General features: G+C 47.1%; 3 protein-coding genes, 1 long non-coding RNA gene and 1 pseudogene across 6 annotated transcripts; 3 read left to right on the top strand and 2 right to left on the bottom strand.

Moving 5' to 3' along the window:
• Positions 1 to 1,532: 1,532 nt before the first annotated feature.
• plppr3b (phospholipid phosphatase related 3b) lies at positions 1,533 to 9,138 on the bottom strand. Its single transcript, XM_029000345.1, has 8 exons — positions 8,941 to 9,138; positions 6,165 to 6,306; positions 5,890 to 6,075; positions 5,082 to 5,211; positions 4,774 to 4,969; positions 4,602 to 4,659; positions 4,190 to 4,363; positions 1,533 to 3,727 (listed from the first exon to the last, which is right to left on the bottom strand). The coding sequence occupies exons 2-8, from the start codon at positions 6,243 to 6,245 to the stop codon at positions 2,426 to 2,428; spliced, it is 2,127 nt and encodes a 708-aa protein (XP_028856178.1). The 5' UTR covers positions 6,246 to 6,306; positions 8,941 to 9,138; the 3' UTR covers positions 1,533 to 2,425.
• Positions 8,800 to 16,519, top strand: LOC114801886 (uncharacterized). Its single transcript, XR_003751640.1, has 3 exons — positions 8,800 to 9,001; positions 9,671 to 10,115; positions 15,995 to 16,519. It is a non-coding gene; the product is annotated as an uncharacterized LOC114801886 (long non-coding RNA).
• med16 (mediator complex subunit 16) lies at positions 11,394 to 17,873 on the bottom strand. Of its 2 annotated transcripts, XM_029000344.1 has the most exons (15): positions 16,874 to 17,873; positions 15,970 to 16,253; positions 15,728 to 15,835; positions 15,439 to 15,608; positions 14,790 to 15,221; positions 14,540 to 14,645; positions 14,278 to 14,433; positions 13,644 to 13,864; positions 13,358 to 13,564; positions 12,984 to 13,194; positions 12,588 to 12,721; positions 12,281 to 12,473; positions 11,955 to 12,171; positions 11,767 to 11,850; positions 11,394 to 11,580 (listed from the first exon to the last, which is right to left on the bottom strand). In XM_029000344.1, the coding sequence occupies exons 2-15, from the start codon at positions 16,106 to 16,108 to the stop codon at positions 11,454 to 11,456; spliced, it is 2,505 nt and encodes an 834-aa protein (XP_028856177.1). In that variant the 5' UTR covers positions 16,109 to 16,253; positions 16,874 to 17,873; the 3' UTR covers positions 11,394 to 11,453. The 2 variants fall into 2 exon arrangements, with proteins under 2 accessions (XP_028856177.1, XP_028856176.1); XM_029000343.1 differs by lacking the exon at positions 16,874 to 17,873 and having other exon boundaries at positions 15,970 to 16,504.
• tmem259 (transmembrane protein 259) lies at positions 16,969 to 26,268 on the top strand. 2 transcript variants are annotated; one of them, XM_029000346.1, is made up of 11 exons: positions 16,969 to 18,134; positions 19,928 to 20,227; positions 20,487 to 20,649; positions 22,723 to 22,833; positions 22,987 to 23,109; positions 23,190 to 23,290; positions 23,389 to 23,446; positions 23,568 to 23,651; positions 23,949 to 24,081; positions 24,191 to 24,290; positions 25,306 to 26,268. In XM_029000346.1, exons 1-11 carry the CDS (start codon positions 17,901 to 17,903, stop codon positions 26,005 to 26,007), a joined length of 2,109 nt encoding a protein of 702 aa, XP_028856179.1. In that variant the 5' UTR covers positions 16,969 to 17,900; the 3' UTR covers positions 26,008 to 26,268. The 2 variants fall into 2 exon arrangements, with proteins under 2 accessions (XP_028856179.1, XP_028856180.1); XM_029000347.1 differs by having other exon boundaries at positions 16,977 to 18,134; positions 20,487 to 20,595.
• Positions 18,212 to 18,364, top strand: LOC114802759 (uncharacterized; annotated as a pseudogene).

Below are 26,268 nucleotides of genomic sequence, written 5' to 3'. Positions count from 1 at the left end.
TGCTGTGTATCACGTGTGACAATCACTTTACTTTCACTTTCACTTTCAGGGTGAGCCTTCCAGAGTGAGCCTGCAAATGGTGTCAGTGCAGGGTTTGTGATTTGTACAAAAGGAAAGAAAGAACGAAAAAATAATAATAAGTTCTACATTTGTAGGGTTGGAGAAGTCCAGGATGTAGTCCAGTGTCATGGTCTAGATTACGTGTCCATATTGATGCTACTGGTCCACTGTAGTTGTAACGGTGGTGGTGGCTGTGGTGACCCTTCATGGTATGTCCTTCTTTAGCAGTTGTCAGGAACCAGGATTTATCTGGTGGTCTCTTCACTGGGGTCTGCCAGTAGTCTGGGCGCTTGATTCCGTGTCTCGGAGAAAACAAACAGAAGCAGCGGCAGACGGTGGCACTGTACGACCGATACTGAAATATGTGGTAATATGTGGTGAATTTAACACAGACAGTCTGTGTCTGTGTCTAACAGGGGGACTCTGTGATAAACTGGACTTTATAATTGACACTGTGTCAAAGTGAAGTGAAATGATTGTCTTGGACTTTAACAAAAAGCCAGAGAAAACAGATAGGTTTTGAGATTGGATTTGATTGAAACACAACACTCACTCATCCTCTCACTCACTGTTCATAACCACTGAATCCTACTCACATTCATGACTGTTGCGCCCAGGATGAGACTCTCCCATGGCAAGGGGCACAAATTCACACATTCATACCTAATCCCAATCTGAGCCTCTAAACCACCTAGTTCACATGCCTTGGTGGTGGGAGAAAGCCAGAGAACCTGCATGCAAACACACACACAGTCGGGGACCAGATTCAAACTCATGACCTTGGAGGTGTGAGGATGCAATTCTTGAAGCGACACAGTCTGAAACTAGGCTATTGGGTTGTCATCAAAGACCTCTGGCAACGCAGCTGGAGAGGCAGGAGGTAGGAGGCTCTTGAACACACATAGAACAACGTTGAAAGAGGGATGATGTGGGTACACGTGCCAGGCAATATTCCTGGATTGGGGTGAAAGCTGAACGCTGCCCCCAGCTGACAGAGGATACCACTGCAGCGGTGGGTGCAGGCTGTGACAATGTCAGCAAATGGACCAAATCATGGTGGCATTTTTTAGTAATGTATTGTGTGTGTTGTTTCTGTTTGAGTTTCAGTTTTTTAAATCTCTGATGCATCATGAAGAATTGATTAAATGCATGTAGGTGTTAGAATTAGAGATTCTACTGTGAGGGAATAACTGTGAAAGAATATTGACATGTAGTGATGAACTTGTCTGAGCTTTGACCAAGCTCATAATTCATGGGTTTCAATTAAAAAGTATTTGCACAACTGATCAGGTTGGATAAAGGGTGCGGAAATGTGAGAGTAGAATATTTTCTTTCTTCCATGCACTGCACTGGCACATATCTTAAGTCTTATATCTGTGCACGCATTCAAAGTAGCACCAGACTTGTATTTGGTTCTGTGCACAAACCATGGTGTATCTGGTTGAGTCTAATTCAGAAAAAGCGTACAGACCTTGTTTTATTCATTTATTTGTTCTCACATGTTTTTTTTTTCCAAATTAACAACCACACATGTAACATGCAGTAGCCTGTCGACTTCAGCTCAGGTTGCAAATACGCAAGAACACAGAAACATGGAACGTGAAAAGCTATATTATGAACAGTCCATACGGCTGTCCCCATGATCCATGTCACCCGTTACATTCAAGGGTCTTTTTTTTTTTCTTTTCCTTAGCTGAGTTTTATCCATTCTCCATAAGTGCTTTCAAAAGTGCAGTCATTTGGCAGATGCTTGGTCCATGATCCACCACTAATTTCCCACTCCTGTAGGAAAGAGCTGCTAAAACTGTACCTCTAAAAACCCCACACTCTCCCCACACTAAAGTCCACACACCTCACACACACCTAGATGAACATGCCCCTACAAACACTCACACGTGTGCTTTAAATCAAGTATCAACAGAGAAAAGGCCACGATAAAAAAAACGCCAATCCCATATTACACAATCCTTCAACAAGCCTGAGTTCTTGAGCGTTTGAATAGTTCAACAAGTCAAGAACAAATCGCACATCAATGAAAGCACATCAATGTGTAGAAAAATGGCTCCAGGATCCTTACTCCATTATTGAGATACTGTGGTCTTGTCGTGTTGTCCCGAATCACTCTGATTCTAAAGAAGCGCAATGCAGATCTTCTCACTCAAGGACTTTGGAGGGGCATTTTAAGATGTCTCTCTTCATTTCATTTTGTGCTTTGTCCACAATGTGGCAGGTAGTTCCCATTAGCGAATATTTCCTTTGCATGCAGTCGGTTCCATTGTTACGGACCAAAGTTCAGTTGATGCATAGCAGGTGACGTCCCCTGTTTTAGTTAATGTGCTGTGAATGATCTCAACAATTGTCTCAGTTATTGTTTGTACCTATGTCCAGGAGGCAGTTTTTTGTAGTAGGGGTCCTGCTCGACAGGTCCTGGGTTACTCTCCAGAAGAACCAGAGGGGTCTTGAGTCGCAGGGTGTGCTCGCGGCCGCGACCGTCCATAGGGAGGTCGGGGTGCCGGGGCTGGTGGACATCTCCAGCTGCGGGGCCGCTTTTCACCGTGTGATAGCCGCGACTGAGATCGTTGAGCTCGTATGAATCCCGGTGGTCAGAAGCGATGTTGCTGTGGGGTCCTGGTCCCCTCCACTCCCACGGGTTCCCACAGCTGGTGGCTGGTTGCACCACAGGGTGGTGTGGAGCATGGGCGTCCACTGTGATAATGCTGGAGGTGTCTCGGTCCGACGGGGGGCGGTAGGGAGGAGAGTCAGTGCCTGTGGTGGAGGATGAGGTGACAGATGAGGAAGAGGTGGTCTCAGAGGATCTAGAAGAGCTGGAGAGGAGACCTTGCTGCTTGGACATGGCTATGACTTGCATTAAACGAGGCTGGCTGGCTGCCCGGAGGGTGATGGGCATCGTGGCACCACTCTTTTCAGTAATGGAGAGCCACTTGGCACGGGTGCTGGCACTTTTAGGTGACACTGGTGGCGGGGGTCGTATGGGCGCATCCCCAGGTATATGGGGTGCTACAGGGGGCCTGGCGGGGATCACAACTCGAGCACCTGATGGTGGGTGTAGAGGTTTGTTGGGTTGTGGGGCAGGGTAGAGGGTAGTGGTTGCAGTTGATGTCTCCTCCTCAGTGATGGTGTCCTCGCCATCGTCTGAGTCATCATCACTGCCATCCTCTTGCTCCTGCTGCTGTTCCTCTTCCTCGTCCCGCAGGCTGATGCCACGCATCTCCATAGACTTCTGCTTCCATTCCGACACCAGCTGCTGGGAGTGCATGGGGTCTATGGGCACTGGGACTGTGACCAGACGGCGAGTGGGCTCCTCTGGGCCATTGTTGATGGCTGTGGCTCGGGGAAGCGTGTTGCTGAAGGTCACCATGGTCTCTTTTCCCATGGGACTGCGTGGAGCCAGGAGCTCCACGTCCATGCTGGCTCTCTTCAGGCTGCCCATGGAGGCCTTTTCACGCTGGATCTGCCGGTTCAGACCTTCTCCCAGGGGTGCAGGTAAGGTAATCTCCTCATTGCTTTCAGAGGCATGGCCTTTCTGGTAGACAGAGTCATGGCCTCGCTGGGTCAGGGCTCTTAGGGCGTCCTTCTGGGGGGATGGAGAGGCTGCCGGTGGCAAAGCATCCTCAGGCGATTTGAAGTTGGCCACAGCGTGAAAAGCCTGGAACAAAGATATGTAGATGATGGCTCAGGGAACCTTTACATTGCTCTTGGCCATCTCTGCATTATTATTATTCTGGGTACGCACAGTTCATTTCACTCTGTTTTGCACTTCAGAGGAACAGGCTCAGATGGGAATGCTGACTTGGACATTTATCTCAACACAAGAATTATGGGGTGCACTCAGGGCTAATTTAGAAATGGGGAATAAGATAAGCGAGAAGGAAGAAGATACTCTCAAAAACTCAGGGAAGAGAAAGTGAGTCTAATTGACATGAAAGCAGTTTGAGTCAGGAAAGAATCAGAGGCGTTGAAACAGAGGGACAAAGGAAAGACAGGGCGCATACTGAATAGCTGACCGATCTGAGCATGCAAAAATGTCTTCTGCATTAGCAGAGCTGAATAATTAAGAGTTAAATGTACAAAGACATAACTTTTTTTAAGCTCATAATTTTTTACTCACCAGGTACATAGCAATGCCAGCACCAATGCAGAATCCCACATAGACATCGATGGGGTGGCTGCGGTACTGCGTAATTTGGGTTAGGCCCGTCAGCACAGCGGCGATTGCGAAGGCAAAAACCAGCACAGGCTTGAGCAGCTTGGTGCTATCAGAGATGGTGGAGTTGAAGTACATCTAGGAGACGAAAGGGACGTGACAGTTGCTCCAGAGACATAACGACACGCTCCATTCATATTAGCAGACTCACTCTGGACCGCATCTGCACAGTGACAGCGCATTGTTGGCATGCTAATTTCCCAGAGTTGACGCTATCACTGGTGCCATTAGGGACGTTCGTTCCCTTTCTCGCTAATTAAGATTAAACTGATACCGTTTGCCCCAAACTATAAAAAAAGGATTTTTTTTTACTCACTGATATGTACACAGCAGCAAAAGAAGAGAGCGTTGCATGTTGGGAGGGGAACGTTTTCCTGTTAAAAAGCAGGAACGCAGCTTTATGAATGACAAGGTGCCAGAAATATTACAGCATATCTCAGTTTTCTTGCACATCTCTCCGACAGTCACTTCACAGGACACTGCAGTACCTGGCAGATAGGATGGCATGCTGGTCCTGTCCTGAGCAGATATCTTTAGTGATGTAGGGATTTTTGTCACAGGAAACCCCAGGCTGCGTGTAATTGGGCTTGCAGACGGTCAGGAAGAAGGGGGTATGGTAGCCTGTTGCCAATTGGATGACATCGGTGACCAGGGCGGTGGCACACAGCCCAAACACGTGGACACCTAGAAACAGAGAGGGTGGAGGTGGGCATTGAGGCAAACACACAGAGAGACACAGAGCTTTCTCCAGGGACAGATGGAACACATGGCGTGTGGACGGGTGACGATGACACACCCACAAAGCGAACGGTCCGGCGAAGGAAGGAGTTGAAGTTGCAGCCACCGGCATTGATGCTGCCCTCGTTGCCAGGTCGGATCTTCAGGCGGGACTGCATACAGTAGACCAGACCCTCCCCCATCATGATCTGACGTGGAACAACACACATCCATGTATCATTATCAAGCAGTTGTAATGATGATGATGATGAAACTACCCAGGGTTCTTACTTTGAGTTTCATTCACTCCACTAAATTACAAAATAGCTATAGTCAGCTATAGTCTACTTTAGTCAGTTGCAGAGGACATGGACAGGTAATATTAAAATAATGTGACATTAACAAAGCCTGTTAACATTGTTATATTTACATTTACAGCATTTATCAGACGTCCTTATCCAGAGCGACTTACAATCAGTAGTTACAGGGACAGTCCCCCTGGAGCAACTTAGGGTTAAGTGTCTTGCTCAGGGACACAATAGTAGTACGTGGGATTTGAGCCTAGGCCTTCTGGTTCATAGTCAAGTGTGTTACCCACTAAGCTACTACCACCCAAATGCTGTAAATGTTATATTTATGTTTAATGTTAAAATTTCTTATCCTGTGTAGGATTGAGTAAAGTACACTAAAAAAAGTAAACCATAGCTGTCATTTGTTTAATGTTAATTTGCTCTTTTAAACTAAGCTGTCTAATTTATGCTTATGAGTAAAACTATAGCAACGTATACTTAACTACTGACTGCAGGTTTATTTGATTTCTTCACAATTTGGCAATGCTAAAATATTAAGTGTGGCAGATTAGTTGAGCCAGGGTAGAAGGTACCCACTGAGGCAGCAGGGCCGGCAAAGGCCAGGCTGAGCAGCATGAGCAATGGGATCAGCTCATCTCCACTATCCACATACGGCATGCTGAGAGAGCGGTCATGGCAACGGAAGCCCACTTGGGCTGGCTGCAGCAGGTCAGTCAGCTCCAAGAAGTACAGAGACACCATGGAGGAAGCCACGATGGGAAGCTGCATCATGGAGAAAGGGCACGGTTACATCTATCCACATAACTCAATATGGCCTGATATGAAAAGAATTCATAACAAAAATGTTTTACCTCCACAAAATAGAAGCATGGCAAAAGGGTCAAACTGTCTTTTGGCGGTTTCTTTTTCGGCTTCTCCCTTGATGACATCATGGTGACGGCTGTCAGCAGCTCAAGTAGAACTCGGTTGATAATAAGCTCCCTCACCACTGAGCTGGAAGGCAATCAAACCAACAGAGACACAAGCAGCCAGGATCGATCACTGAGCAGCTGTCCATTGTCAGATCTTTTCAAGGAGCAAAATAATTAGCCCCTGTCAATCAAGCCGATGCAACTGACAATGTACACGGAAGCCAGGCCCATAAGTGTTCAACATAAGGAAAACAAACACGCTGCTCAAAAAAATACAGGGAATATTAAAGATTAAATACTTTGTTCTTTACTGACAAAAAACACAAAAATTATCAATGGAAAAACACGCTTCAGGCTTATCCAACTTTGATGTGATGTCCTTAAAACAAGTCAAAATGAGTCTCAGTAGTGTTTGTGGCCTCCAAGTGCCTGTATGACTTCCCTACAACACCTGGACAAGCTTCTGATGATATGGTGCATGGTGTCCTAAGGGATCTCCTCCAAGACCTGGACTAAAGCATCTGCCAACTCCTGGACAGTGCAACATGGCATTGGTGGATGGAGCAAGAAATGATGTCCCAGATGTGCTCAATTGGACTCAGGTCTGGGTAACCTAGCAATGTCCTGCATTAGAAGGTACCCAGGGCCAACGGCACCAGCATATCTCAACCAGCAAATCTCGCAAGGGGTCTGAGGATCTCATCTCGGTATCTAATGGCAGTCAGGCTACCTCTGGCGAGCACATGGAGGGCTGTGTGGCGCCCCCAAAGAAATGCCACCATTACTGACCCACTGTCAGTCATGCTGGAGGATGTTGTAGGCAGCAGAACGTTATCCATGGCGTCTCCAGACTCAGACTGTAAGACCTGCTTTCATCTGTGAAGAGCAAAGGCCCCAGTGGTGAATTTGCCGATCTTGGTGTTCTCTGGCAAACGTGCTGCACAGTGTTGGGATGTAAACACGACCCCCACATGAAGACATCAGGCCCTCATTCCACCCTCATGGCATCTGTTTCTGACCGTTTGAGCAGACACATGCACGTTTGTGGCCTGCTGGAGGTCATTTTGCAGGGCTCTGGTGGGGCTCCTCCTGCACAAAGGTGGAGGTAGCAACCCTGCTGCTGGGTTGTTGGCCTCCTACGGCCTCCTCCATGTCTCCTGATGTAGTGGCCTGTCTCCTGGTAGCGCCTCCATGCTCTGGACACTACGCAGGCAGACACAGCAAGCCTTCTTGCCACAGCTCTCATTGGTGTGCCATCCTGGATGAGCTGCACTACCTGAGCCACTTGTGTGGGTTGTAGACTTTGTATCATACTACCACTAGAGTGAAAGCACCAAAACAGTGACCAAAACATCAGCCAGAAAGCATAGGAAATGAGAAGTGGTCTGTGGTCACCACCTGCAGAACCACGCCTTTTTTGGGGATGAGCAATGACGTGCATTTAATATTCCCACTGCAATCATTCCCCCTAGTGTCGAAACATATAGCTTACCTTCAAGGATTAAACATTTTCTACCTTCTATTGACTTCCAATGTATTCTTTCTTTTACTTCTTTCAATAATCTTGTGATCCATCTTATTTCTAGACATTCTTTTGTCCTCTTCTTTGAAAGACCCCCGAGGCTCCCATTGCATTTTGTGTTGTGTTGTTACTTCTGATTCCAAAATGAGCTTGATGCTAAGAATTTTTTTTAAATATGTTTTTCAAGATGCTTAGCATGTTTTTCAGCTAGACTGCCTGCATCCTCAAGACGTCCTACCACCAGCATTATTGAGTAATGGTGTCTGGCTAAATTCAAGGCATTTTGACCCGAACTGGCCGTAATCTGTAGAGAAGAAACCAATCAGCAGACTCTGCAGCAATAGAGAAGGCATCCATGGCTTTCTGTAGAAAAGGAGCGGAGCAGTCTGTCTCAATACTAAGGGTGGAGAGAGCAGGGTGGGTGTGGGGAGGTAGGATCAAGGGGATGTCTATCAGGGCTCCAAGATGCTCATCTTGTAGGACAGAAATGAACCCGCTCTGCCAAGAGGACATCTGCGTTGATGGCATTTATTTCCAGTTTTCCAGACAGTTATTTCCATAAAAAAAGACATATTACACATTTTAAAAGACAGCGATTCGCCTTCCGCTCATAGCTCCGACCACAGCATACCTGCTGTTCACTACAGACACCAGATGTGACTGTCACCGAAATTTCACAGAGGAACTCCTTCCAATTCGGTGGCAGGGTTTCCTTGCTGAACGGATGAATGGATGATGGGTGGATTGATGGAAAGGGACCAGTACGTTTTTACAGCCAGTTCATTCGTAACTTTAACAAAAAAATAAAATAAAATGAATGCAATCTGATGACGGGCATTAAATGCAACCGACAGCAACAGAAATATATATTCAACGATTTACTCATAAGCAAATATATATTCTGGCATTCATCACGGTCCCAATCCAATCGGGCTCTCCGTCAAAAATGCAAACCAGCAAATTTCATAAATCAGGTTCACACACACACACACACACACACACACACACACACACACACACACACACAGACACACACAGACAATGCAATGAAGAGACACCCGTGACGTGCGTGAGTTGCCGCAGTTGAGAACTGTCGCCAATGTCCGCCAATGCGACATCACGCCTGTGCGGTCTCGAGTGTTGCACGCGTGTTAGAACAATGTTCGATAAAACACGACAGTGACGGCGCCTCACCTCCCGCGGCCAAGACGCAGAATCTGTCGCCACGGTCCCGCGCAGTCACGAGTCGGTGCAGGTACGTTCTGTAGGGAACCACCCCAGTCATCCGTGGTCGGGGGGTGGGAGGATACAGAAAAAAAATATATATATATATATATATTAAAAAACCCGCGTTCTCCCTGTTCCGCGGGATGCGCGTGGGCGCGCGGTACGGAGGAGACGTTGTGCGTGTGCGCGCGCGCGCGTGCGTGGACGTGGAATCGGCACGGCAGTGCGTGCGGGTGGGGGGTGTCGGTGGTGGGTTTTATTTTCTGTTTCTTCATTCCCAACACACCCACCGCCGCTGCTCGTCGCCTGCATGGGTCTCACAATCATAAACCAAAGAAAAAAATGTTTAAACTGCCGTGGCTTCATTCTCAGTCGCGTAAATTAAACCAAACCAGCCCAGATCTTAATTGTGGCATTTGGAAGAAGCATCGAATCTGTGCTGATGCTGGAAAGTTGGCAGTTTGCAGAGTCACCAGTCAAATTGTACTATGTGCATTCATACCGTTTCATCATGCCTTGTTGGGAGTTTGTATAACAAGATTTACATTTACAGCATTTACCAGACGCCCTTATCCAGAGCGACTTACAATCAGTAGTTACAGGGACAGTCCCCCCTGGAGACATTCAGGGTTAAGTGTCTTGCTCAGGGACACAATGGTAATAAGTGGGATTTTAACCCAGGTCTTCTGTTTCATAGGCGAGTGTGTTGCCCACTAGGCTACTACCACCCTTTCAGTTCTGCTGTTTGAGGAGGGATCTAGCACGTGGACCCTGAACCCACCCATGCCTGCCATCGTACCATCATGCAGGTGTGCGGAGACGCTCCCCATCATTAGGCTGCTTGACGCAATGAATTTCTTTAAATTATTAATGGATGTGCGCACACAGCAAGCATTCCGGCTGCGATGGTGACTGAAGCCGGGGCCACATTACCGGTGGGCCATATTACTTGGGGCTGGACTCTGCAGGAGGGTCCTGGTGCATCCATGCTGAGCGGCCGCAGCTGCGACCCGGATAAAGAGCCACAATCAGACAATCGTCCATTAATGGCACCCAGCAGCTCTTCTCCTCGGGGGCGCCACAAGGGCCAGAGAGCCTCTGGGGACCCTTTTCTCATTCTGGGAATGTGTGTTGCTGTCAAGGTGAGATATTACATTTTAATCACCCTTCACAATCCTTAAAGTGTCACGAATTCCCACTTATAATCAAATGGAAAATATTAATTGGACAATGCATGTCAGGGAGTCATTCTCTAGGTAAATATTGAATTACTTAAAAATCAACGCTTAAGAATGGACACCCCTCAATTAACATCTCAAATTAAGTGACTGGATTTGTCGTCTGGGGGAAAGTTTAAGTACATTGTGTTTCTTAGTCTGAAATACACTAAAATGGAAATTTAACCAGCATTGATAAAAATAAATTATCAAGCCACCACACCCCCATAAAACCAAATGAAAGGGCACAGCTCAGCCAGATTTATTTGCCTCATCAGCTCGGTGCGATCCGAGGAAACTGCCTTCTCGCTACGCTGCATGCATTAGGCAGGCCCGGCTGGTGGAGAGACACTTTCTCTTCTCCTGCAGCTCCGTTGTATATGGCCGAGGGCGACCGATGGCGGGCTGGTTGATTCCTTCCAGTCCCCCCTGCACGTCGGCTGAGGGACAGATGGACGGATGCCTGGACGGGCACATACAAGGAGCACAGCTGGTCCCAGTGGGACAGGTCCTCCAGCTTCTGTCTGATTTCAGAGCACAATGATCTTATAAATTCCACTTGTATTATCAGCTAATCTACATCAACTCAAATATAAGAATATGAGTGTATGCATGACTTTATATGAGATTATATGGAGAATATTTCAGATTTTTTTACTGGCTCCCTGACTTTAATAGACACAACAGGGAAAGCCCAGAATAATGACTGGCTAGGAGAGCCACTCCCAATAGATCTGCTGCCACAATGTGGCCATAAAGCTTCCTTACATGTTAGTATATGGAACAGTAAAGAAAAAATAGTAAAGAACTAATTTTTTTTTAAGTGAAGTGATTGTCATTGTGATACACAGCAGCACAGCACACAGTGAAACGTTTCCTGTGCATTTAACCCGTCACCCTTGGTGAGCAGTGGGCAGCCATGACAGGTGCCCGGGGAGCAGTGTCTGGGCATGGTGCTTTGCTCAGTGGCACCTTGGCGGATCGGGATTCAAACCGGCAACCTTAACCGCTAGGCCACCACTGCCCCTGCCGCCCCTTAGGAGGCATCAACATGTTATATGGAATTCTGATGAAGGGGGGAAGAAAAACAACCAACTGGACATGAAATTCATATCAAGATTCTATTTTACACATATAAAGACAAAAGACAAACTATGTATATAAAACATTTATCATATTTACACTGAAAAAAGAACAGTTGAGACAAACTTAAAAAGACTTTCATGCATTGTGTCCAGAGAAAATGCTGACTGGTCCTTTAAATCAGGACAGAGTGGTCGGGATTCTCCTCCAGAGACCTCCACACAGGCAGTTCTTAATCCAGCGCTGTTCCCACTGCTTCATGGCATTGGTCTTGTTGGGCGAGCGTAGCATGGTGACACAGCCACACCTGAGAGACAAAATGTTATACAACTGTGTTGAATACTGGTCATTCAATTATTTATATTTATTTTAATTGACCAGAAGCGTGAACACGTGCTTTTTGTGTCAAACCTTGCCCACTCACCTCTGCACATCAAAATAATAAAAAAAAAAAAAATGGAAATAAAAGCTGGCGGTGGAAATGCCATCTCACCTGGTGCAGGCTTTGATGTCCTCTGTGGGACACACACCCATATGCAGGCAGCGCAGGTTGTCGATTCGCTGTGAGCCGGGACTCCTGTAGGGACACCCGACAGAGGAATCGTGACACTGTCCTACGCTGCCCCGGCCCGCATAGACGCCTCACGTGAATCAATTTGATTTAGGCATCGGTACACTCACCGGCTGAAAATCTCCACCTGGGTGGAGCTGTTGAGTCCGGGCAGTGTGTAGGGTTTGCCAAACTGCAGGCGCAGTGAGTGCTTGCTCTGCATCTTGGTGATGATGCCGTCGTTGATGGGCAGCCAGTCCATGGTGGGCACCAGCAGCTGGCTGGGCAGCAGACAGCACTCGTCAATCAGAGACTCGTCCGGCTCCTGTGGGTGGCTCTCGTCCCTCGCTGCACGGAGGAGGAAGAAAAGAGCTTCAGGCCGAGCGAGGAAACGTAACTCCATTTGTCACCGTGAGATGGTATATCTATACTATATGATTTCTAATGCAGCTCTTACAGCAGAGCCAGAGTTTGGTGAGAAGGCGGAAGAGCAGGGACATGCTGTCCTGGTTGTCGGAGGTTGCGGTGTAGATAGGCAGGCAGCCAGGCTTTAGTAACCCCCAGATACGGATCATCACCATCATCTCCCTCAGCATGCCCAGCGCAGCCCCGTCACGCAGGAATCCAAACCCTGGGCGCACGATTGAACCCTGCCAAAAAAACAGAGCGCATTAGCTTCACAGCACGTTAATTTGAGACATTATGAGCTAAAACAGGATGGTAATTTTGGATATTTATTAAAAAAAATGGTTGGGTACGCTCACCTGATTGGGCAGGTTGGCCAGGAGGTAGAGGACAAAGTCTCCCACCCACTGAATGAGCTGCTGCAGGGACTGCAGTGGAGGGCCGTCCAGGACAAACTCCTCTGTCTTCAGGTTGATCATCACCTTGTCGATATCTAAAGGAGCAAAAGTCATCAGATTTATTTATTTATTTATTTAAATCTGTCCCCGCAGGACGCAGATGAGATTATCCTGAGACGAGATGACGCACACTGTAGCCGTGCGTGGGCGTGCTGAGCACATGTCTGTATTAGCAGTGCTTTGTCAGTTTTCGGTAGGGACTCGAAGACGTGCTGAGAGGAAGGAAATGTGATGGAGCAAACATAAGGTTGACAGAGCAGACAGAACACAACTGTTCGGTGGTCTTGTGACGCTTACCTGTGTCGGTGTTCTTTGCGCAGATCTCTGCTAGCCGGTCACCAGGGCTCTTGTCGGGGGTGTTGAGGACGTGTGGCCTCAGCAGAGACTTGAGGGTGGAGCTGATGGCGATGAGCAGCAGCTTGGCGTGGAAGTCGCAGGCCCGTGGTGCCGTGGCAGATGACAGTTTGCACAGAGAGGCTTTTACTGCCACGATCCTCGTGGACAGGACCTTCAAAATGGGAAGGAACCACAACTGCATCAGAAATGATTCCGTACATAGTGCCATTTTCATGATCCTCTTTTCATTGTGAAAGTGAAATCACATTTTTTTGACGGTCTGTGACCAAAATGTTATTGTTCAATAAGACATCCAAAGTAACATTAGGTGTTACCTGCTGCAAGGCCTGGTTCTGCCTCATGTACTCCTCATGGAGTCTCTCCACCAAGTTGTGCACCATCCCAGGCTGGACATGGAGCAGCACGTCCCACCAGTCGTACCCAGTGACCATGCAGTACTCCAACAGGAACAGCAGGTGGCGCAGCAATGTGTTCATTTCCAATATTTGGCCCATGGAGGGAGACACCCGGATCATGTGAAGCTAAAGGGGACAGTTCGGAAGGACTAGTCAAGCACTGATTTGGCATTTGAATGGGAAATCAGGTAAACTGTCTGCACACCTTTCCATGGTTATCCACTCCAACCAGGGCGAGTGAAGTCCAGGAGAACTGGAGGGCTTTGAAGTGCATAATTGGGCCACCCGTGCGCTGTCTCTTAATACTTGGTTCTTCTCCGACCCTTTGTGAGGAACCAGAAGAGGAACTGTAGTGGACACCCATGGTATGGAGAGAAAGTCGGTGCAGAATATGAATGTTGCCATCATGGAATGCCAGGGCCAAACCTGCGGTTTCAGTAAATAGAGATGGCAGTTACGATTAGTCAACCATTTTTTTTTTTTAAACTGCACAAAATTACCTGGACAATAATTTGAAAATGCAGTAAAGTATTTTCCAAATAGATTTTCTAAAACCTTGTCTCTGTAATGTCTGAAAGTTGAGTCATGGCAACTGGACTTCTTTCTTTGCCATGACTTCACTTTCAGACAATTTCACCTGGATGACTGAGAATCTTCACAGACTTATCTCTGTAAATTTATATATATATATATATATATATACACATACACATACACACACATATAATATAATATAATATATAAAAAATGCATTTAATAAGAAATATATTCATATTACAGAAACCCCAAAGAAGTATAACAATATTCATTTAATAATATTCTGAGGTAAATTTACATACCCAGACCAGGACAGAACTTGGTTTCTGAGGCCACCTTGAGGTCAGTGTTGGAAATGGAGATGGGCAGCTTGGGAAGTGCTACAGCGGAAACCCGGTCCAGATCATTGGTGGCAGAGAGAATGCGCCATTTCAGAATCATGGGTTGCTTCTCTCCCACTTAAAGAAGGAAAAAAATGGGTCAACTTGGAGAAATCCAGAACTATTGAGAAATCCAGATTCCATCTAACTAGTCCGCAAAAAAAAAAAAAAAGTGATGACCTACAGACTGGTGAACGATGCTGGAAAATATTATTGACGGGAAGACCCTCTTTACGCAATGACCAGCATTCCACTATACTGCCCGTCGGGCTGGAGGCACACAGCAATACCTAAGAGAACAAAATTAGATCACAACATGGCACGGTATGTTGACCGGCATTATGCAACTAAACATAATAGCATTATCAATCACAGATAACGTAATGGCCACATAAAGGCCACGGTACAACCATGGTATGAATAATATATTTCACCTGCTCCGAATTCTCCCGTGTGAGGAACTTCAAGTGGGTGACAGCAGGGTACTTATCCCTGCGGACCGGGTCCGTCGTGCAGCGCATGAAAAGGGAGGGCAGGAGCTCGGTGTCGATGCGGCACTTCTCGTTCACCACGCTCACGCACACCTTATAGAACTGTACCGGCGAGCAGCTGCTGCCGTCGGTCGTGGCCACCACAATGTTCCCTCCGCCAGTGAAGGCGATGTCGGCCAGAGCCACGCGGCCGCGCAGGCGGCACAGGCTCTCGCTGGCGCTCAGGAGGGTACCGTTGGGCTTCAGCAGCGATACGGTGACCAGCCCGCTCACAGTCACAGCCAGCCAGCCCTCCATGGGCTTCCCACCAAACAATGTGAGAGATGGAGAGAACTTCACACGGGAAAACTTCTCTCCAAAGTTAGAGGAGCCAGACTGGAAAAACGTACAAGGAAAGTCTCAATGAATCATAGAATATATGAAAACCATACATCTTCAGAATCAGTCATTAAATGTGCAAAGTAGGGGTATATTACAAAAATAACCAGTTGCTTAATAATGTAACCGCAAAACTATTCATGAAGACATAGGTGTAGATATGCTCACATGTGAGACTGAATAAAATGGTGATGTAAGGGTGTGGTGACCTCACCTTCTCAATATGCAAAGCCAACTTAACACCATTGTGCAGCCAGGACAGAGCCACAATGGGGTCTCCTTCCACAGAGCTGCTCTGGGTGCTCTCCCAGCTATTCACAAGGTGTTCGGTCATGGCCCAGCATTTAATCTGCCCATCACCATCAGCTGAAAGGAGTTTGGAGCCTACAGGACAGGACAGCACAGCGCATGCGCGCACACACACCAGATCATTTACAACATTTTATCCGACCCCATTCAACTAAGTAGAACATCAAACGCTCTTAATGGGGACTTTGTCTTACCTGCCTGGTCCCACTCCAGGCAGGAGATCACCTCGGTGTGGCCCGAGTTGATTGAGTACACATCCCAGGGATGCTCAGTATCAATGATGTGGATCATGTGGCAAAGATCTGATAGAAAAAAAATCATTTAAATTGGTTAGCGTTGTATTGTTGGTTATGTTGTATTGGTAATGGACTTAAACAGCACATTTCGTTTTCAGAATAACTTTGTAGGACAGGGGACAAAACAAATTGACCTGTACCTTTCTCGTCGTCCTCATTTTTCAGATCGGTGCTGAAGGCGATGAGGTTTCTGCACGACCAGGCACTCACCAGAGGGATGGAGGGGCAGTGGTTGCTTTTCGGCCTTTTCTCCCACTCGCAAACATACGCAACTTCCATCGCGGGCCGCTGCAGTCAGACTCAGCAGAATAAACACGCAAGCTCGAAAATTTAACTTAAAAACGCGCTCGTATCGCCGTGAACCTCCTTTTTCTTCGGCTGCGCATGTTTGGACAGCGCAGTGCGTAAAATGAAATACCGCCACCTACGGGACAGGATGAAACTTGTTAATAAAATAATTAAAATAATGCACAGAAATAAAATTATTCATACACATGTATCTGAAATATAAAGAATGTATTTATAATAATTAGGGACTGAAATAGTAAAACTGGTTTAAACGTTCAATTAAATCCAAAGAACATTATTTGTCCCCGAGGGACAATGTTTTCATGTATGTTTCCTTCCATGCTATTGTTGGGTGATTCTTTTGAGTGATTCAGGCCTGTAGAGTAAAAAAATACAATAAAATACCCCCCCAAAAAAAAAAGAAAAAAAAAAAAACAGTAAAAAAAAAAAAAGTATTGTACGAAATAGTGCAGGCCAAAAAGACACAACTTCTCATTCAATGAGTTTTCTTTATTTTCATGACCATTTACATTGGTAGATTCTCACTGAAGTACATAACTCCACATGTGTTCATTCATAGTTTTGATGCCTTCGGTGAGAATCTACCAATGTAAATGGTCATGAAAATAAAGAAAACACATCGAATGTTCACAAATGTGTTTTTATTTATTACATTTCATTTTATTTATTTTATTATATAAATAAACCCCAAACAAAAGAATGTAGCTATTGCATGCAGCGTGTATAGAGACGTACGCATTTGAGAAGTAAAACAGGAGACGTGGTCTGTGGATGATCCACCTGCAGATGGGGCTCGGCTCTCTCCGCGCCACCTCTACCGCCCCGATCGTCCGTCTTGCTCTGATTTCCATTTTTCCTCCTCTTCCTCTCTCATGTCCGGCTACTTGCCTCCGGTCTGAGGGACGCCGCCGTGTAAACAGCTCCGCGGGGTCCGCCAGCAAGTCAGCCGCGCGGTGTTACAACCACACGCCATTTATCGAGGATATTGAGAAAGAGAGAAAATAAAAAAAAAACCATGCGAGCAGTTCCCGAAGACGACAAAACTCGCGGCGAGGTGTAGCCGCGACCCGGGTTTCTGCATCGAGCGGCGGCCATGGAGACTCGGCTTCCGGCTAGCAGTAGCCGCTAGCCGCCGTTAGCCAGGTAGCTAACGACAACCGCGGAATTAGCCACGAACTTTTTAACCGCGTACGGCCGGCGTGCCGCCCGCGTCCCGCTCTTTATTCCCGAAAAAGCGTCGTCGATGACGGACGGAGCGCGGTCGCGGGCTCCCGTCCGACCCAACTGCGTATTTGTTGCGTGGTCCTCCGTTTTCGTTTTTTTTTTTTTTTTTTTTTAAACTGCGCCCGTAAAGCCCATTTTTCTGCCTAATTTACATGGTGGTTAAGTTTCGCCTTTTCGACGCGCTGAGATAACGAACGGGGACGGACGACGAGAGAAGATTCTTTTTGTAGTTCGTCTTCTTCACGGTTGTGGCCTATCTGGCTCCTCCGAAGTCCAAAGTACCGAGGCGAGCGGTAGCCAGTCAGCCGGGACGCCGAAACCGTGAGCGGGGCTGCCCGGTGACCGAGGCATCGGCCGACATGGTGATCGGGAGCGGCTCGGCCCTGTTCAGAACCAGGTTGACGGTCTCCGGGGGTCTCCGGGACGCGGCTGCTTGGGTGTAAACGGGGCCGTTTTTGCCTCGAATACCAGTCCGAAATAAGCAATCCGCGCCCGACTTTATTCAGCAGCGTCATAATAAAGAGATAAAAAAAAAAAAATGTCGGAGAATCAGGGCAACAACAACGGAGGCGCTGGCGTGGGGAACAACAACAACGTCCCCCTGAACAACGGCGCGGGGAACCGCATCCGGAACCCGAACATCAACCAGAACCCCCTCATCAACGTGCGGGACCGCCTGTTCCACGCCCTGTTTTTTAAGATGGCAGTCACCTACGCCAGACTCTTCCCTCCCTCCTTCCGCAGGATCTTCGAGTTTTTCGTCTTGTTGAAAGTAAGTGCACCCCCCGCCCCGGATGGCCGGTTTTTGGGGACCCCCGCCGTTAGTAGTGCTTACATACTTGAAGTGTCACAGTTTTGCAGCAAGACGCGGGAGTTACTGCTTGTGTCGGCCTGGTCCGAGCCAAGCACTTCGGCTGTGGTGACCCCTGCGAATTCCCCAAATGTGGGAATCTCGACTGCATAATTTCTGGTAGTGGGGGGCTGCGTTCGCGGTCTCCCCTGATCTTATAAGGGGGGCAGTGGTGGCCTAGGAAGCGGCCCCGTAATCAGAAGGTTGCCGGTTCGAATCCCGATCCGCCAAGGTGCCACTGAGGTGCCACTGAGCAAAGCACCGTCCCCACACACTGCTCCCCGGGCGCCTGTCATGGCTGCCCACTGCTCACTCAGGCTGATGGGTTAAATGCAGAGGGCAAGTTTCACTGTGTGCACCGTGTGCTGTGCTGCTGTGTATCACATGTGACAATCACTTCACTTAAAAAAAGCCAGTCAGATTCCAACCCAGAGATGTTTTTGCTCCTGAGCACGACTCTGAAACTGCGGCCCTTACATGTACCAGACGCCCTTATCCAGAGCGACTTACAATCCGTAGTTACAGGGACAGTCCCCCCTGGAGACACTCAGGGTTAAGTGTCTTGCTCAGGGACACAATGGTAGTAAGTGGGATTTGAACCTGGCTCTTCTGGGCTACTACCACCATCTTCTGTCCACCAGCCGCTCAATCTTTTTGTTTTTTGAGGGAAAGTAGGCCATTGTACGGGGTTTAAGTGGAAGGAGCAGCATGATTTTTGCGTGGTCTGCTGTAAGTTCACTGGTTATGTCCAGGCTGGTGCTTATGTAAGTGTGCTCCGACAGAACCGCATGCTTCAGACGGACTTGGACTGGAAAATGAGGCAGACATGGCAATGGGCATGATGGGAAATATTTCACTTTTAGTAGCTATGTAAGTTACATAAAACAATGATTTCAGTTTTTTTCCTACTTTGACCTGATATCTGAGCAAGAATGAAATGTGAAGGATTTTTGCCGTATCAAAACTCAGCACAGACATTGTTGTATAAAATACATTTACATTCATTCATGGCATTTATCAGACACCCTTATCCAGAGCGACTTACAATCAGTAGTTACAGGGACAGTCCCCCCTGGAGCAATTTAGGGTTAAGTGTCTTGCTCAGGGACACAATGGTAGTAAGTGGGATTTGAACCTGGGTCTTCTGGTTCACAGGCGAGTGTGTTACCCACTAGGCTACTACCACCCCAATAACGGTACACGGGTGCAGCGCGGTTGCGTCCGTGGTCTCGCAGCACGCGTTAAAGCTGGGAACTGGCAGCCACCCTGCGGTGTGATGCACGTTTCCATTCAGAGGTCACAATGCAGCCCATACGGTTAGTGTGGCGGGTTGAAATGAAAAGACCCGGATCAAGTGGCGATTGTTACTGTAATTGTCTATCTGTGGAAAAACGTGCAGAATGTACAGTATGAGTGCTGGTAGGTATGAAGGGTGGTAGTAGCCTAGTGGGTAACACACTCGCCTGTGAACCAGAAGACCCAGGTTCAAATCCCACTTACTACCATTGTGTCCCTGAGCAAGACACTTAACCCCGAGTGTCTCCAGGGGGAGACTGTCCCTGTAACTACTCATTGTAAGTCGCTCCGGATAAGGGCGTCTGATAAATGCTGTAAATGTAAATGTGAATGCTGCTTTAACGTTTTCTGTTAATCCGCCATCGCATGTGACTTCCTGTCTCTGAGTCTCCTGCCCCATTTTGTCTTTGGTCGAACAGGCTCTCTTCGTGCTGTTTATTCTGGCCTACATCCACATAGCCTTCTCCCGGTCGCCCATCAACTGCCTGGAGCACGTGCGGGAGAAGTGGCCGCGCGACGGCATCCTGCGCGTGGAGATCCAGCGCAACTCCAGCCGCACGCCCATCTTCCTGCAGTTCTACGAGACGGAGGGCTTCCAGGGCTTGGTCAAGGAGCCGGCGGGAGAGCCGGGGGTCTTGAGCGAGCACGGGGCGCTGCCGCCGGACGAGGAGGAGGAGGAGGAGATGACCCTGGAGATGTTTGACAACAGATCTGTGCATGTGAGTCCCTTTTAGTGAAGACTACGAAACCCACGATTGATTATTTCCTCGGTTATGATGATTTTTTTTTTTTGCAGTCTGCAGATGCAGTTATTTTCAAAAATGTATTTGGAATATAAAAATGTTATTTCGTGAAGCATGTGAGAAATTGGGTCGTAATTACTCATAATCGCCATTCTATTTCAGTAAGGAAGTTTGCAGCACAGTGGTTATTTAAAGGTTATTTAAATATCAGACTAATTCCCTTTTCCTCTGGCAGTATGAGCTGGACATTGAGCCACGGCTAAAGCCTTCGCTGAGCGCTGGGGAGCAGCCCCTCAGCCTGAACGACTCGGCGGAGTTCACCTTTAGCCAGGCGCCCACTAAAGGTATGCAGCCGCTGCGGGAGACAGTCTCGGAGATTGAGATGCTCACACGGGCAGGTAAACCGCCATTCTCCGCCCCTCCCCCCTGGCACAGTAGTGACGAGTCAGCGCTTAACCTTCACTCCTCCTGCGTGAGGTCATTAAACCCCACCTTCCATCCACCCTTTCCTCCCCTCGTTCCTCTCTCTCACTTGCTTGGCTCCAGACACAAAGCCGTTCAGCTCTTGAAAAAGTCCTGATAAACCTGAGGACATTGAGTTGATGCTGTCCCGTTCACTCACTCTCCTTTTCTAAAGGCTCTTCTTGTAGCTCCGACTGGTTGGAAACTGTCAGAAACAACAGTTCGAAATGGCTGTTTATTCCCACCCGCACTATTTATCATGCTGCTGTTCTCTGATGGTTTCCTCATTGGTTTCTGTAGTGAATAAGGGCTGTCTGTTACAGTGCGTATAAAAAGTATTCACCCCTTTGGCTTTAAAGTGAAGTGAGTGTCATTGTGTCGTCTGCTTTTTAACCATCACCCTTGGTGAGCAGTGGGCAGCCATGACAGGCGCCTGGTGAGCAGTGTGTGGGGGACGGTGCTTTGCTCAGTGGCACCTTGGTGGCAACCTAGTGATTATGGGGCCGCTTCCTTAACCGCTAGGCCCACACTGCCCCGGCTTTATACCAAATTTGATGCATATTATTTTATGTGATGTATCTGCACAAAATTTGGAATGAAATTAGAAAAAAAAGTAATAATAATAATTGGTATGTGCATTTATATTCATGCCCTTTTTCTATGAAGAACCTAAAAAGTTCTGATGCTACCAATTATCTTCAAAAGTCACAGGATTAGGGAATTGAAATCCCAACTGTGTGCATTATAACAGTCACATGATCTGTCCGTATAAACCCACCTTCTCTGATTGGCCAAAGTGACAACACACTGTGAAGGTCAAGATGCTCTCCAAGCAAGTCCGGGACAAAGTCGTTGAAAAGGCTGGGTTTGGTCATGATTTTTTTTTTTTAATGATGCCCTGGAGCACCATCAAATCTTCAAAAGGAAAAACATGGCAAAAGAGGACCGCCCACAAAAATCACATACCAGGCAAGGGAGGGCATTAATTAGAGAGGTGGCAGAGAGCACAAAGGTAGCCTTGAAGTAGTTCCAGAGCAAAATGCTCCAGAGAGTAGGCGTTATGAAAGAGATTGTCCCCAAAAACTGTTAACAATAATAAGACACATTTTGAGTTGGTGTGGAGGAAGGTGCTCCAGTTAGATTAAAGAACTTTTTTGTTTGTTTTTGTCCACCAAGAAAAGTGCTATGTCCGGCGTAACACGCCCCATCCCCCAAGGACACCAGCGCCACAGTGAAGCATGGTGGCGGCAGCATCATGCTGTGGGGATGTTTTTCTGCAGCAGGGACTGGGATGGATGGTGCTAAATACAGGGATAATGTCTGTGATCTGAAACTGAGACGAAGCCACTCGAGTGGTTTTAGGGGAACATATAAAAGTGTTGGAATGGCCTAGTCAAAGTCCTGACCAAAATCCAAGTGAGAATCTGTAGTCAGATCGCTGTTCACAAGCAAAAAACCATCCAACGTGAAGGAGCTAGAGAATGGGCAAGATGTGGCAAGCTCATATAGACGTATCCAAAGTACTGACTAACTGGGGTTGAACATTTACAGTTCGCACGCCAAAGTCTTCTGTAATTTTGTTCTATTTATTTGCTTCACAATGGAAAAAAAAAAGTTGTATGCATGTTCTATAAATTAAATGATGCAAACTCTCAATCCATCCATTTTTTTCTCCAAAAAAAAAAAAGAAAAAGTGAATACTTTTTTGTAGGCACTGTAAAGGAAGGCTTATGGTCTGCAGCAGTGTTTGTAACTGTGTGTGCTTGTGTGTGCACAGGCCAGGTGTTGAACAATGCTAGCTTTGTGTGTCCAAAATAGCTGTGGCCTACAGAAGCCATTTTAGAGTTTTTAGTTGGGCCACGTTGTTTGGCCTGTTCCATTGGCTGCATGAGTTTTCTGTGCTTGTAAATACTAAAAAAAATTATTGTTGTGCATTTTGGCGGAAAAGGTGTTTGTTTTCTGTGTGAACTTCAGTATTGGACTTAATATTGCGATCCATTCACCTCTAGTGTGGCCACAGGAAGAGTACATAGTCGAGTACTCACTGGAATACGGCTTCCTGCGCCTGTCACCAACCACGCGACAGCGGCTCAACATTCCCGTCATGGTTGTCACCCTGGGTACGTTTGACTGCCCTAAATCTTTAATTTTTGAATTCTTTCTAATGGCAGCTTGGGTGAAAGAAATGCTGATTAACCAGTGAAGTTCTTTTAGTCTAGATTTAGCAACTAAACCTAGTCAGAAACTAGGAGCGTCTTCTGTACTGTCTGTAGACCCGATGAAGGACCAGTGTTTTGGTGATGGCTTCAGCCGTTTCCTGTTGGATGAGTTTCTTGGCTACGACGACATCCTGATGTCCAGTGTGAAAGCCCTAGCAGAGAACGAGGAGAATAAAGGTGAGGATCTGGGGTGTGAGTATTTCTGTTGAGTAGAGGAGTCAGGTCTGTTCTTGATCTCTGTTGTTTATTACTTCCAGGCTTCTTGAGGAACGTGGTGTCTGGTGAACACTACCGATTTGTCAGTATGTGGATGGCCCGCACCTCTTACCTGGCTGCCTTTGTCATCATGGTCATATTTGTAAGTGTCTTAAATTGTGATGGTCCTTCTCAGAAGCCAGAGTGTTGATGTTAAATAGCTAAAACATTTCTGTTTGTTCTCCGCCATCTTCTGATTAGACCCTGTCTGTTTCCATGCTGTTGCGCTATTCTCATCATCAGATCTTCGTCTTCATTGGTGAGTCCTTAAGTGTAGTATTAGTGGCATAAGATAAAACTGTCATACACTGATGCTCCTAAATCCAGTTCATCTCATGCCGTAATGTCTGAACGGTATACACACTCCTCTTGTGCTGTAGTGGACTTGCTGCAGATGCTGGAGATGAACATGACCATCGCCTTCCCCGCAGCCCCTCTACTCACTGTTATCCTGGCTCTTGTGGGTAAGACATGTTTGCTGATGAGCACCCATCAAATTTTTTGAACAGTATATTTATTTGTCTTTTATTATGCTATGTTCAGTTCATTTAGTACACTCATTTATCCAAAGTTAGTTACTGACTAGATGTTAGCTGAATCTCTTCTCTTTGTAATTACAGGCTAAAGTGTCTTCTCTTGTTTGAACCTGAATGTTCATAGGGATCCATTTTCTTTAAATAGTGCACAAGTTAATTTACTGTCTGAGTCTGAGCAGAAATGTTTGGAAGCTTTGTTAGTTATATATTGATGCCTTTTCTTAGGCATGGAAGCAATCATGTCTGAGTTCTTTAATGACACCACAACTGCATTCTACATCATCCTCATCGTGTGGCTGGCCGACCAGTATGATGCCATCTGTTGCCATACCAACACAAGCAAACGCCATTGGCTCAGGTACCTTTGCTTTTCATGTTTCTTTTAAGATAATGGTCTCTGTCTGAAGAATGGGTTAGTACTATGGAAATTAATTCAAATTTGTCTGTGAATGCCTGCTTTTATTTAGGTTTTTCTACCTGTACCACTTTGCGTTCTACGCTTACCATTATCGCTTCAACGGGCAGTACAGCAGCCTGGCTCTGGTCACCTCTTGGCTCTTTATTCAGGTATGAGCATTTTTCAATACCAGTCAAGAAGAAGCAATGTTTCTATCTGTTTATGGGTCAATGCATGCCTGGACTTGTCTAGCCCAACAGAAACATTGGCCTGATACCAATCTTGTGTGCTGGTGCTGCTACTTGACCAAATTCCCAGACAACTGCAACTGATACCACTCGTGTGGTACCATCTATAAAAACATTTGGTGTGTTGCTTCACGGTTTGGATCCCAGGTACTGTGGAAAAATGTTGGCCGCATGTCAGCGAAAATGGGTGATATCCACAGAGAAGCAGACTGTGATCATTGTGCAGTGGATGCCGTCTTGGTTCACGTCCAGGCCAAACTAGCTGGTGTATTCAAAGAAATGCTCCAAGATACAGTGGAAAAGTGTACATACCTCTGTTAAAGGGCCAGGTATGTGTGGTAGTTGTGTAGGGTGAGATTCGTCGCCATCTTCACCTTTTTTAGTATACACCTGAAAGATTTGCCTGAAAAGTGACTTGGTATTTTAAGCCCCAGAAATCAGTGGCATTTTAAATATATGTGTACCTACTCTAACACTAATTAATAATAAGTGATTCAGGGCTCCGTAGCTTTACCATCAGCTAGCCGTAACAGTCTGTCGTCTTGCACAGCGAAGTGTTTCTGTTGATGTGGCAATTGGCCATGAATTATTTAGGCGCTTTAAACATCCACTTTGGCATGTGTACAGCTAAAGGATGTTCAGCCACAACTCAAACAGCCGATAAAAACACTAGATCAGGATGTATCGACAACACTTCTCACATGCGCACCAGCTCGATTTTACTCTGTATGTGTGTATATCGGTATGAAACGCAGTTAAATATGAAATACAAATAAATGTACTCATTATTATTGGTGAGTACTGTGTACGAATGCTCTGTCTCTGTCTGAAAATGTGATTTTTAAGCAGTTTAAGCACTTAAAAAGTGCCCTTCTGTTTGTCTGTGGTTGCTATGCCTACAGCCGTAATTTAATTCCTGCTCTCTGGTCCGCCGCAGCACTCCATGATTTACTTCTTCCACCACTACGAGCTGCCGGCCATCCTGCAGCAGATCCGCATCCAGGAGATGTTGCTGCAGAACCAGCAGGCAGGACAGGCCAACCAAACGGCCCTGCAGGACAACCTGAACAACAACACTACCAGCGCAGCCACCGGCTCCGGCACTACCAGACCAGCCACCAACGGCCAGGCGCACCAGGCAGGCGAGGCTCAGGCTCCGCCACCGGCCCAGGACCTGGCTCCTGTTGATCCCCAGCCTAACGGCACCACCGCTTCCGGGTCAAGAGAATTGGACTGGATGGCGGAGACTGCCGCCATCATCACCGGAGCCCTGTCGGCACCTCAGTTCCGGGGTTCGCTCTTGGAGGCGGGGACTCGAAGAGAAGCTGCTGCGGGCGGAGCACAAGAACCAGCCCTCAGCGTGGTGACAGAGATCAGGATGGCCAATGCAGGCGAAGCCACAGAGATCGGAGGAACTGGCAATATTGTTGCCATGGAGATTAAAGCCAGCGAGCGTTCACAGGGAGGTGACGAGGCCACTCCTTGTGACAGCTCCGTCACCTCACACACAGACTCCCAATCGCCCGAAGCGGGGAGAGCAGCAGACACAAGGCACTGTGCCCCAGAATGGGACGCCAAGACAGAGGCCGAAATCTGCAACAGACCCCCTACACCTGACACCCACTCTACACCCACCTGATTCACGTATATATACACACACACACACACACACACACACACACACACACACAGCGAGTTTGTAATTATTGCTCCTCTCCTCCCTCATTGCTCGATGTTGTTTTAGCCAGGTGCTGAGGGGAATGCTGGGAGACAAATGAATATCACCTCGATTTCTGCAGCAGAGATTGGGGCCAAAGCAAACTCTTATTTTTCTTTTTTAAGACTCATGGCAGACCCGTTCGTTACGGCGGGAAAAACGCATCTTGTCTGGAAAATTTAG

This window comes from Denticeps clupeoides, chromosome 13 (genome assembly GCF_900700375.1).
Source record: "Denticeps clupeoides chromosome 13, fDenClu1.1, whole genome shotgun sequence".
Lineage (NCBI taxonomy): Eukaryota > Metazoa > Chordata > Actinopteri > Clupeiformes > Denticipitidae > Denticeps > Denticeps clupeoides.
This window is presented reverse-complemented; position numbering and strand designations above follow the sequence as displayed.

What these genes read in the sequence shown, in the direction of transcription:
- plppr3b (XM_029000345.1), bottom strand. Translation starts at nt 6,245, where the DNA reads ATGATGTCATCAAGGGAGAAGCCGAAAAAGAAACCGCCAAAAGACAGT. An exon ending in CATGCTTCTATTTTGTGGAG is followed by an intron (nt 6,076 to 6,164) that starts GTAAAACATTTT and finishes TCCATGATGCAG; the next exon opens with CTTCCCATCGTGGCTTCCTC. An exon ending in TTGCCGGCCCTGCTGCCTCA is followed by an intron (nt 5,212 to 5,889) that starts GTGGGTACCTTC and finishes GTTCCACGTCAG; the next exon opens with ATCATGATGGGGGAGGGTCT.
- med16 (XM_029000344.1), bottom strand. Translation starts at nt 16,108, where the DNA reads ATGGAAGTTGCGTATGTTTGCGAGTGGGAGAAAAGGCCGAAAAGCAAC. An exon ending in GAGTGGATAACCATGGAAAG is followed by an intron (nt 13,565 to 13,643) that starts GTGTGCAGACAG and finishes TGTCCCCTTTAG; the next exon opens with CTTCACATGATCCGGGTGTC. An exon ending in CACCAAACTCTGGCTCTGCT is followed by an intron (nt 12,172 to 12,280) that starts GTAAGAGCTGCA and finishes TCCTCCGTGCAG; the next exon opens with CGAGGGACGAGAGCCACCCA.
- tmem259 (XM_029000346.1), top strand. Translation starts at nt 17,901, where the DNA reads ATGTCGGAGAATCAGGGCAACAACAACGGAGGCGCTGGCGTGGGGAAC. An exon ending in CGTCATGGTTGTCACCCTGG is followed by an intron (nt 22,834 to 22,986) that starts GTACGTTTGACT and finishes TACTGTCTGTAG; the next exon opens with ACCCGATGAAGGACCAGTGT. An exon ending in AGAGAACGAGGAGAATAAAG is followed by an intron (nt 23,110 to 23,189) that starts GTGAGGATCTGG and finishes TATTACTTCCAG; the next exon opens with GCTTCTTGAGGAACGTGGTG.